The following is a 12,398-nucleotide window of genomic DNA, read 5'->3' as shown; positions in this document are numbered from 1 at the left end:
TAAGATGCCACTAATCCAAACAAGCTATTTGTCTTGTGGCTAAGGTACAAGCCTGTGAGTCTAGAAATTTAATTTCAGTTCTTGACTTTGTCAAGAATTTCCTGTGACCCTGAGGAAGTAACTTAATTTCTCTGAAGCATTCAATTCCTTAAACAGGAACTTGAATACTTCTTTACCTTAATAGGGGGCTGTGAAGATAAATTCATGAATGCATGGGAGATGCTCGGAGACTGTAGTGATGGGACTATTTATATAGCTTTGGAGATGGCACAAATGCAACAAATAAAAATATGGGAGATGGATAAAGAAGAGAGAGAGAGATGGAAGTTTCAATACTATTTACATATTCAATACTAAATTATCCTAAATTATCTCTCCTGTGTCTGTGATGGGGTGGGGAGAGGCGGATAAAAGAAGCTTCATTGACTGCATAAAAGTCTTGAATACTCACAAGTGCCTGGCTTCAGGAGATCTCATATACATGATGGGATAACTATCCGTGCATATTAGCAGAGTGAGAGCAGCAACTGGAGTAAACTTACAGCTGGAATTTGGCCCATATGCAGTAATTGTAATAGCAACTAATTTTACTTATGCAAACTATCTAGATGCCAATAGAATCTCTCTCTGCTTTAGGTTTAGTAAATCTGCAGAATGAATGTGTATTTTTGTGTGCATATCATTCACATACATGTCCCCTCAGATAAGACACTTCAATAAGAAAAACAAGACTAACAGTTAACTTTCCAATTTTGTTTGTCTTTCTCTACTAGGAAAACCAGTGTTTATTACACTTCCCCATTTTCTGTATGCAAGTGAAGATGTGTCCAACCATACTGAAGGACTGAGTCCAAATAAGGATGAACACGAGACCTTTTTAGATATAGAGCCTGTAAGCCAACATTTATAATATTTGTTTCTTGATGGCCATGCAGAATATTGGTTTTACAGTATAGATATAATATTAATTCATTTCAGATATGATTGGAGGAGCCCATATTTTGGAGTTTGGGTTTTGCCAAACCACATTAAATGGGGTTTAGAATTAAGCCCCAATCTTATTCTGACCTCCAAAGTTTGGTGGCTCACATAAAAGTGTTAATTTTGACTCCTCTCTCTAGTTAGCAGATTGGGGTCATTTTGGGTAGGCAAAATCTCACTCAGAATTCAGTTTTTACAAAACTATGCATAGATTCCATTTGATACAGATCATCAGAATTCAGAGATTGCCACATTGTCTTTCTTTCAGCACAAAATACAAATGTATCTTCACAATACTGTTCAGCTTATCAATATACAGGTCGAACCTCTGAAAACCAGCACTCTCTGGTCTGGAAACTTCATGGTCCAGTAGGACCTGATCCTGAGAACCTAATGGCAGGAGGGCCAGCAGCCCAGCTGGGGCTGGGGGCAGGAGGCAGCAGGTCCAGAGCCTCACAGCAGTGGGGCCTGGACCACTGTCAGCCTGTGGCAAGTGTGGGGCTGGGGAACCTTGTCTGCAAGTGTGGGGCTGGGGAACCTTGTCTTCCCATGGCAGGACAGGGGCGGGGGCTGGAGAAACTTAGCCACTTACAGTAGTATGGAGCTCGGGAAACCTGCCTGCCACAGCAGCATGGAGCCAGAGAACCCCAGTAGCCTGTGTCAGTGTGAGGTCAGGGGCCAGAAAACTCTGGCTGCCCATGGCAGCACTGGGCTGGCAACTGGAGGAGTGTGGCTACTGGTGGCAGTGTGGAGCTGGGGGAACCTGGCCACCCACAGCAGTGTGGAGCTAGGGCCAAGGGCTGGAGAAACCCAGCCATATGTGGCAGTGAGGGACAAGGGGCCTGCGGCAACAGAACAGGCAGCCTGGCTGGGGAGGGAGTAGTGGGGGCCAGAGACAGGGGCCTAGCTGGCTTGGAGCCAGTGGCAGGGGACACCTCCCCTGATCTGGCAAATTCTCTTGTGCTGGACCAGGGAGGTCCAACCTAGTCATGAAACCAGCTCAATTGCAGTACAGTCTGGTCTGCTTTCCGAATGAATGACTGTAATAATGAAGTTCACCATTTATCTGATTCCAAGGGCATTTGATTGCCACACTTTTCATCTGGGATAAATCCCAATCTAAAAATATTGCTGCACGTCTGATTTTAGTCAGTTCAAATTTTCACTCTACTTGAGTGCTAGTCTTGCAAAGCATGTGCTTAACTTGAAGTATGTGAGGAGTCTCATTGTATTATTGCAATCCAGCTAATTGCATTCTTCAAATTATACACTTTTTATGCTGGATTGGTTCGTGGCTGAATTATTTATAAAAAAAAAACAAGTTAAAACAAACAGATGATACCAAAATGTTTTACCTTTAATATGAACATTAAGATTAACTCATGTGTCTGAAAAACTAGTTGTGAGTCTCAGACCTCTTCTTAAGGCACAGATGTTCACAAAAACACCTCTGTAATTGGTACTAATGAAAGGTAACCAAAAATGGAATTCTGCCCCATGAAAAATTGGTCTGTCCTGAAATGGGATGGAAACTTGAATTCTTGGAATTTTTCACAAAACAAAATATTCACAACTATTTAGTTTTGACTTTATAAATTATAACAATGTAATCTAAATTAAGTACCTGAAGTTAGATTAGAGCAGTGTAGACAGCTCACAAGTTTTTCCGGAAAAGCGGCTGATTTTCCAGAAAAACTGGCCAGTCTAGACACAGCCTTCATGAATAGTGGCAACCCGAGTTTATCTGATGTACCTGTTCCAGATTTAAGCTTGTATTGTCCACCATCACACACATTAAATTCACTGTGGTTGTTTTAGTTGCTTTTGTTTTATTTTGTGTTTTCTCCTTTTCCATCTTTCTGGCTTTAGACCACTGGGTTTACATTACGATTTGCCAAAAGGCTGCAAGTAAACTTACTGGTGAAGCGTGAACCAAAAATTGAGTAAGTATTTTCTCTTTGTTTCTAAAACATAAGTACAATATTTTGGTTGTTAGCTCTTTTGCTATTATGGTAACTAGCTCTACAAAAATGCTTGCTAGTGTTATAGTCAATATAATTTAAATATTAAATATGCATTTCATAATGACCATGTTATGATAGTGTGTCTCAGTTCTGCAGTAGGGCAGCTATGGGTTTACATTCCTAAACCAAACCTCTGAAAATCCCCAGCACTGGGGAAATCTGTGGGAAGAGTAGATGAATGTAATTGTTCCACTACAGGTCACATCTCAGCAGTTGGCACAGGATACATGGCAGGGGTATCCTTACACCCTAGTGATCCCTGAATGCTGGAATGTCCCTTGGGAATCGGTGTGTAGCGAGCTAGGACTGGGAGCCATTAAGAAGCTGGGCTCACAATATTACAGTGGTCTCTGATTTCAGGAGAAGATTCACTTGGTGTTTCTCTCCCACCAGCTCTGAATTTAATCCAGTAATTAAGGTCCAACAATGGATACTATTTACTTTTATAAATAACTTGGCTTTAATTTTGTTAATAGAGATTTAGGGGTCTGTCCTGCAGGGTGAGGCATACTTTGGCCCTGAGCCTGCAAAGCACTTAAACATGTACATGTCTTTCAGCACATGAATAGTCCCACAGATTTCAGTGCTGGGCTAGAGTAAGGATGGCGTGCCTTGCCACTTGTAAAATTCTTTTCCAGCACTTCTGTATTTTCTGATATCACCCAAAATGGAGCTTTTAGAAAAAAAATACGAGTATACTTCCTAACTAATTTGTAGGTCCATTGGAATCAGACATAATTATAAATATAAGAAGATGCACAATTTTGTAAAATATAAAAAGTCAAGTCTTAAATATTTTCCAATTTGTGACATTTCAAAATGCAGAATGTTTCAACATGATGTGTGAAATATTTGTGAATGTCGTGAAATGTTCTGTTTTTAATTTTAAAAATTTGCTGATATTTTCATTTTTAAAATGTCCTTCTACTCAAATATTTGCAAGTAAAATTCGAATCTCCATTTTCTTGGAAATGGCTATTATGCACTAAAGCCTGATCCAATGCTTATTACGGTCAATAGAAAGTCTTTCATTGATTACACTTGCCATTGAATTGGGAACTAGAGGTATGATATGACTCTACTATCAATACAAGGGAAGAGAAGCAAAAGCAGAATTAGATACTATATGGAGAATATGAATAATATTCCAAAAACTAGTGTCAATGAAAATGATAACCTGGACCATTTAATATTCAGGAGACATACACAGGAAACATACTTTGTATTTCTTCAAAAATTGCTTACTTTTGTTCTTCATTGTTTAATTTAAAAACAAAAGTCATTCTGACTGAAAACTATAAGTAAAAATATATATTCAAGCATTAACCTTGGAATGATCCCATTATTGTGCATGCATATATATAAATATTTGGGACAAGTGATACATGTTTTTCGGATTGGACAATAATCCTTACATTAAAAAAAATCTTATTTCAAGTTAGAATGAAAGATTGAAATCTCAAACATTTTTACTAAATACAAATCCAAAACATTTTTTGGTTTGGGTCATCCAAAATAGATTGCTTCATAATTCTGAAAAATTTCATTTCAGTGTTACCCTTTTTTTCCCCTTTACCTTTATTGTAAATATAGTGGAATTTGGAACCCCAAAATAGAAAATTTCTTGTTCTTTATTACCTATGCTTTGATAATCTTAGTATTTTTACTGACCTTTTTATTGCCATCTGTTTCATTGAATTTGACACTGTTTAACAGTTTTAAATTTCAACAAATATGCATTTTTTACAACGGCCAGTCAGTCCTAACACACACACACACACGCGTGAGCACGCGCACCCTAAATATTGCAAAAGAGATTACTGTTTCCATTCATGGTTCTTATTTCAAGTACAGGTTGAACCTCCCTGGTCTGGCACTCTTGGGACCAGAGTGGTCCTGAAGAAGGGAATTTGCTGGACCAGGGGAGGTCAGGCATCCAGGTTCTCCAAGGGCTTCCTTCTTGGCTGCTGCCCCAGGAGAACCCAGAGGCCTGACCTACTCTGTACCACTTGCTTGGCTCTGCTGCCCCCAGTTCCCACATGGTGGCAGCTGCTCCTGGGGTTCCCTGATCCTAGTCCTGCATGCGGCAGCAGCTACTCCCGGAGTTTCCCAGCTCTGGATCCACACACGGTGGCAGCTGCTCCTAGAATGCCATGAACCCAGGTTGGGGCTCTCTAAACTCAGGTCACTGCCACTGCAGGCTTCTGCTGACCAGACCAACTCCACTCCTAGCTACTCTTAACCTCTGCAGCTGGGGTTCTCTGGTCTAGCAACATCTGTGGTCCTGATGGACCACGGATGTTACCAGACCAGGGAGTCCCAGATGAGAGAGGTTCAACTAGTATAAAATATATTTCTCAAACTAGTAGAAGCTTTCAAAATGGAAGAAACCTTTTAAATGTACCCACTGTATGCACACATCCACCTTCTCATAATTATTATTTACATGTGGGAGCACCTACAAGAGATACAAACCTCATTGCGGTCTAGGTACTATACACGCATTTAATTTAGAATACAGTCATAAAGTCTCCTCCCTTCAACCGACTGAGAGTTTGTAATCTAATTATATGATGAAGGACAACAGACAGATATGAAACACTGGCTTGGGGAGGGAAGATACATAAGAAAAAAAATATTATGATAATAATAAAGATATAGATAATTATACAGGTTGAAAGTCTGTGGTCTTGGAATCTCTGGTCTGACAACATCTGTGGCCCAGCAGAACTAAGGATTTTTGTAGGACTGGAGCTCCCCACTAGCAGAGGTTGCTGGCAGCTCGGAGCGAAGCTGACCGGCAGGACCAGCAGGGTAGTAGAGCCCTCAGGGGCATCAGAGCTGGCAGCTGGCAGGGCAGGGAAGCTGGCGGTGGGGGCAGAACTCATGGGGTAGTGGGGTTTGCATTTTCTGGGGTCTCTGGAAATTCTGGCAGAGTGGCAGGGTGGCCGTGAGACCAGTTGGACTACCGGGAGCTCTGGTGAGATAGCAGGGCTGCACGAGGTCAGTGGGGTGGTGGGCCCAGTGAGAACTCCAGTGAGACTGTCACAGCTTGCGGGGACAGGAGGCTGGGGACAGAAGCTCAGGTGGCTGGGGAGAGGAACCCAGCAGGGAGGTTTGCATCCCACCTTCCAGACCTCCCCTGATCTGGAAAAATTCCTTGTCCTGGACCGGTCAGGTCTTGAGGGTGCTGGACCAGGGAGGTCCAACCTGTACATACATTATCAATCTATCTTCTTTTTCACATACTTTTTCACACTATGTAGGATTGCTATAGTTTGAATTTACTGGAGGTTTCCCACGTGTTTGCATACAGATTGTGCTCTCTGACACTTTCAGAAAAGTGGTAGAGTATAGTGTGTGAGAAACTGCTATCTGGAAATTGTAAATATGCAACATGTAAATAATGTGTTGTTTTAATTCTTTTATCTCAATATTTCTTACAGTGCTTTATCAAAAATTAAAGAATCCTACATCTTCCCTATTCTTTGGCTGAATGAGGTTAGTATGTTTTCAGGTTAGACATTAGGAAAAACTTCCTAACTGTCAGGGTGGTTAAACAGTGGAGTAAATTGCCCAGGGAGGTTGTGGAATCTCCATTACTGGAGATATTTAAGAGCAGTTTGGGTAGCCATCTATCAGGGATGATCTAAACGGTGCTCGGTCCTGCTGTGAGGGAAGGGGACTGGACTGCATGATCTCTCAAGGTACCTTCCAGTTCTAGTATTCTATGATTCTATTAATCATTCTAATTATTTCAGCTTTATTAAAAATAATCTAGGAGATTTACTAAAAAAGTCCAGAGCTAAAATTTACAGTCTTGTTGGCCTGAAATTAGGCACCTACAGCTAGAGCCATAAAAGCTCATAGATACCCAACTTTCACAGAACCCCCACTCAGCTGCTGCCTAACTCTGTTAGCACCTGAAGTTTTCTAGATGCGTAAGTTTCTCCCAGTGAGCATGAGCACAGGTTCCCCAGTTGCTCATGTCATATCTGAGCCTTTGCAACTTCCTCAGACTAGGTGCTAACCCTGTTCTGCCAGTGGGGTCCAATCCAGCAGGCATTGTGCCCATATGCCTCCAAATACTCAAAACAGCTGGGCTGTGTCTAGACTGGCCAGTTTTTCCGGAAAATCATCCGCTTTTCCGGAAAAACTTGCCAGCTGTCTACAGTGGCCTCTTGAATTTCTGCAAAAGCACTGACTTTCTACTGTAAGAAATCAGTGCTTTTTGCGGAAATACTATGCTGCTCCTGTTCAGGCAAAAGTCCCTTTTGCGCAAAACTTTTGCGCAAAAGGGCCAGTGTAGACAGCACAGTACTGTTTTCCGCAAAAAAGCCCCAATTGCGAAAACGGTGATCGGGGCTTTTTTGCAGAAAAGTGCGTCTAGATTGGCACAGACGCTTTTCCGCAAAAAGTGCTTTTGCAGAAAAGCGTCTGTGCCAAGCTAGACGCTCTGTTCCGAAAATGCTTTTAATGGAAAACTTTTCCATTAAAAGTATTTCTGGAAAATCATGCCAGTCTAGACACAGCCCTGGAGTAGGAGCTCATAGGCACTCTCCTGAAAGGGGGAGACCCTTCTCTCAATGGGGCAGAGAGGATTTGAGCCCACGTCTCCCACATGCTCATGCAGGCTCTAATCACTAGGCTAAACCTCCTTTTGCAAATCTACACTTACGTTTATAAGGAAATAAGGAAAAGTTATTTACTTGTTCCCATAACATAAGAACTAGGGGTCACCAAATGAAATTAATAGGTAGCAGGTTTAATGCAAACAAAAGGAAGTGTTTCTTCATGCAGTACACAGTAAACCTGTGGACTGTGCTGGAGGATGTTGTGAAGAACAGGACTTTAACAGGATTCAAAAAAGAACTAGATTAATTCATGGAGGTTAGGTCCATCAATACTTATTAGCCAGAATGGATAGGAATGGTGCCCCTAGCCACCGTGTGTCAGGGACTCAGAATGAGTTACAAGAGAGGGATTAGGTGAGAATTACCTGTTCTGTTCCCTCCCTCTGTGGAGTCTGGCATTTGGTCACTGTTAGCAGACAGATACTGGGCTAGATGTACCTTTGTTGGCCGTTCTTATGTTCTTATGTATTATAGGAGAGGTATTTTACTTCAGGGCTCCTCCAGCTCACCTAGACTTAGGTGCCCAAGACCCTAGGGGAAAGCGCTTCAGACCCCCATTCCTCTCCTTGATATATTTCATCGATTAGTTCTGGAAGCTCCCTGCTTGGCAAGCTGACTTATGCAGCTCCCATTCTTAGGTGCCTGGCCCTGCCTAGGCACTGTATAGGGACCCGGGCATGTAAATCAGGACTGTGGAATCCACTGGGTGGCAGAGCAACAGTTAGGCACTGCAGTATGGAACATTGCAAGGATCCAGTCCTTGCCCTTTAATCCATGTATACGCCATCACACTGTTTGGTGAGAAAGGACTTGCATGCTTCAGCCGCAAATGCTCTTGCACTGTTTCAGACGGCGACTATTGATGATGAGAAAGCAACAATGTTCAGATCGAAAGTGATCTCTCCGATGAAGCTGCTGAGTTTGCTGCAAGTGGTGCTGATCATAGTCGGTTCTGTGATGTTCCTAGCATTCATCGTCTCATATTTCATTTGCCAATCAAATAAATCAAGTAAGTAGATCTCGGGTGCTAATTGTGCTGTCCCCCATGGCAGCTTCACCAGAGAAGTGACTTCAGATGAAGGTTGCCTTTTTTGGTTGGATGGAGGCTTCATCACATGCCATAATCTTTAATTAAGGATTAATCTTTAATTCCTGGTGACTCCAGGACAAGCCTAAGAGGCCAGCCCCAGAATTATTTAATAAACAGCCATATTGCATTCTAATTTTCACTCAAACTCAATACACACCCTTTCTTTTCAGGTCAGGTTTTCTTTTATAAAGTTCCAGCCTTTTTCAGCTGACATTTGCTAATGCGGTTCCTAGCCATGTTCAAACATGGTGGCTACGTCTACACTGGCATGATTTTCCGGAAATACTTTTAACGGAAAAGTTTTCCATTAAAAGCATTTTCGGAACAGAGCGTCTAAATTGGCAGGACACTTTTCTGCAAAAGCACTTTTTGCGGAAAAGAGTCCGTGGCCAATCTAGACGCAGTTTTCCGCAAAAAAGCCCCAATCGCCATTTTCGCATTCGGGGCTTTTTTGCGGAAAACAGTACTGTGCTGTTTACACTGGCCCTCTTGTGCAAATGATTTGTGCAAGAGGGCTTTTGCCCAAACAGGAGCAGCACAGTATTTCCGCAAGAACACTGACGATCTTACATGAGATCATCAGTGTTCTTGCGGAAATTCAAGCAGCCAGTGTTGACAGCTGGCAAGTTTTTCCACAAAAGCAGATGATTTTGCAGAAAAACTTGCCAGTCTAGACACAGCCAGTGTTATTGACAGACTGGAATTCATGCAAGATAAGACCTTGGGAATTGGTAACTTCCAGAATGACCTCTTGTTTTCAAAGAGTCAGTGGGGCTGTTTCAAAGAGTCAACCATACCTGTTGCCCATTGCCCAGATCAGAATTGCCTCTTTGACTGCTCCAACTGCCCATCTGTCTGGTAGAATGTCAGGTGAAACCACATAGGTGTAAATCCACATGATCTCCTAGCAGCAAGTCCCTGCTGGAATCCCTAAATCTCCTGTGCACTGCATTGTAGGGCCGCCCTCTCAGCAGAGTGATCAGGATGTATGGATCTCTTCCACAGGGTTTCCAAATTGTCCCTCATCACTACTTTGTAGCAGAACCACACCAGTTTATCTGGGTTTTGGCCCTATGCAGCTCCAGAATATAGGACAGGATATAGTTCTATGATGCACAAAGAGGTACAGCAGAGTAGTTCAAATAATAGATTTGATATAAAAGTTTAGGTGGGGATATTGGGTGAATTGAAGGAAATGAGTATATAAGATCAACATTTCAATAATATCAAAGTAAAAATATCAGATTATATAGTACAGAACAATGTTTTGTGTCACATAATACAAAACAAGAGATTGTAGTTACCATAATTACCCTTTCTCTCAGGTCAACTGAGTTAGCTATTTTGCAGGAATACCATATGGGAATACCGTATACCATATGATTAATTAACTTCTGACTTTTTCCATTACAGGTGACAAAGGAGTTTCCATGTAGGCAATAGTTACTTCCAATTTCAAACAAGAAGTTTGTACAATTCAGTGGCAGAACAATCTGGTCTCGTGACAGTGTTTATACACATTAAAACCCTATGGAATTAATGTATCTTTCCTTTCTGTGAAGAACATACAGAATCCAACTTCTTATCCAGCAACTCCTTGATATTTCAAAAGGCTCATTTTTACTGCCTTCATAAAGAGGCCACCACAAAATCATAATCTGAAACCACTACTGTGGTACCACCCTCAATTACAAATAACATATTTGCAGATGAAGACTGAAATCCAGTTTGGAATCCAGCCTACATACTCCCATTTATATGACTTGCTGGTATGCTTCTCTGGGGACTGTGAGAATAGAAGTAAAAGCCAGTGACTGATCTGGTTCCAAGAACACAGGATGGTGACCTCACAAAGATCATGAAGTTTTCTAGAACTTACATGCAGTATTTTTTTTCCTCACAAGCAATGGATGTTCTTGCAATAAAACTGCTCTCCTCTCTTCAGAGATGTGAATTATAATGACTATCAAGTTTATTGTGTAAAGTGGTTAACCATAATATCTGAATGTCAATAAAGGCTTTCTGAGAAGCTTTATTTTAAACAATGTATGTACAGACATGAACCAAATACATGCATGACTGCTAATGGTGGCTGAGATGTACCCACACACTGTTTCCTTTCTAAACATTTGTACAGCAGCCCTATCCCTGTTCTTGGTCTGTTGTGTTGTCCCTCTCTTCACCTGAACTTTCTGGCATTTCCTTGGCCAATAGTTAGGGGCCTACCAATTCACAGTCATGAAAAATCCATCACAGACCATGAAATCTGGTCTTCCCCATCAAATATGATATTTTGTGTACTTTTATCCTATACTATCAAGATTTCATGGGGGGAAGACTTGTGTTTCTCAAACTGGGTGTCCCAACTCAGAAAGCGGTTGCAGGAGGGAGAGGGTTTGAGGGACATTATTGAGAGTTTGCGGCATTGTCACTTGATTTCTGGGCTGCCTTTTGAGCTGAGTGGCTGGAGAGTGATGGCTGCTAGCTGGGCACTCAATTCCAAAGGCAGTGCCACTGCCAGCTGCAGGGCAAAAGTCAGCGTGGCATTATAACAACCTCCTGGCAATAAACTTGAGATCTCGCTGCAGCCCCCTTTTTGAGTCTGGTCCCCTACAGTTTCCACAGAGTACTATCAAAGCTTTCAATATCTGAAATCATGACACTTATAATTTTTAGAATCCTATGAGTGGGAAATTCATCAATAATTGCCCACAGCCATCTATGATTGGGCTGATCACATGGTTAGGATGCCTGACACATGCTTACCTGAACAGATTTTCTCCACTCAGCCGAGGCCTGGGATGATTATGATGGAGATGTGTTGTGTGGTTACTGGAATGAGAGTGCTTGAAGCTCAGCACTTCTCAGGACTTGGTTGGCTTGTCCTCCAAGGTGAACTGCAAAAGAAAAATAAAGCCTGAGGCTGTAGTCACAGAAAAAAGCAGCCTCAAATGCTGAACAGCATGGGCCTGGCATGTGGAAGCATTGCTGCAATCAGGGGAGCTGACATGATTGTTGGGCCCCTGAGCAATGTAGGAAGGGCAGCTTCGTGTGCCTGGAAGGAGTAGGGATTTGGGCAAAAGGGGCAGGGAGGGGCAGCCAGTCCCCAGCACCATCTGGCAAGCAAGGTTCCCTCTGAGCTACATGGTAGCATGGACCCACAGCTGCTTAATGAGCACCACCCAACCAGGGGCTCCAGGCTCTGTGCACGGAGTTGCTTAGCTGGGGGAGAGGCACTTCTCTGCATTAGCTCTCTGATGAGGGAGAAGTGCCCCTCCCCCAGCTAGGTGGTCCTGATCTCCTGGCAGGGAGGGGCTCATTAAGCAGCTGTGGGGCCATGCTGCCACACAGCTTAGAGGGAACTTTGCTGCACGGTGCAGTGCCTGGCCCCTGCTGGCCCTCAGAGCTGGCCAGGGCTTTGCAGTGATTCTAAAGGGCATGGGGCTCTGGCTCCCACTGCTGCTGCAGTAATGGCAGTGGTGGTGGGAAGCCCTGCCCTTCAGAATCACTATGCCCTGGGGCAATTGCATCCTCTGCCTCCCATCCCCCGTCAGTGGTCCTGGCTGCAATGGACTTGAAGCCAAGGGACAATATAAGTTAGTTTTTGGCTGATCTCTCACATCTGGTAGTGGAAAAGGACAGAAATTGATGGAAATGCTATTGTGTGTT

General features: G+C 42.7%; 1 protein-coding gene across 8 annotated transcripts in view; it reads left to right on the top strand.

Annotated features, from left to right (window-relative positions):
* CD36 (CD36 molecule (CD36 blood group)) overlaps positions 1-10,764 on the top strand; it is a 62,219-nt gene extending 51,455 nt beyond the window's left edge. For 7 of the 8 annotated variants that reach the window (XM_075926457.2, XM_075926429.2, XM_075926451.2 and 4 more), the window contains exons 10-14: positions 774-892; positions 2,851-2,924; positions 6,452-6,506; positions 8,489-8,648; positions 10,143-10,764. In XM_075926457.2, the coding sequence (XP_075782572.1) occupies positions 774-892; positions 2,851-2,924; positions 6,452-6,506; positions 8,489-8,648; positions 10,143-10,165 (431 nt within the window). In that variant the 3' untranslated portion in view covers positions 10,166-10,764. Of the gene's footprint in view, positions 1-773; positions 893-2,850; positions 2,925-6,451; positions 6,507-8,488; positions 8,657-10,142 lie in introns of those variants that run through there. The other variant, XM_075926473.2, reaches the window with a different exon arrangement.
* Positions 10,765-12,398: the final 1,634 nt, after the last annotated feature.

This window comes from Pelodiscus sinensis, chromosome 1, assembly GCF_052426305.1.
Source record: "Pelodiscus sinensis isolate ZL-2025 chromosome 1, ASM5242630v1, whole genome shotgun sequence".
Taxonomy (NCBI): domain Eukaryota; kingdom Metazoa; phylum Chordata; order Testudines; family Trionychidae; genus Pelodiscus; species Pelodiscus sinensis.
The sequence above is the reverse complement of the archived record's forward strand: the minus strand, read 5'-3'. Positions and strand labels throughout refer to the sequence as shown.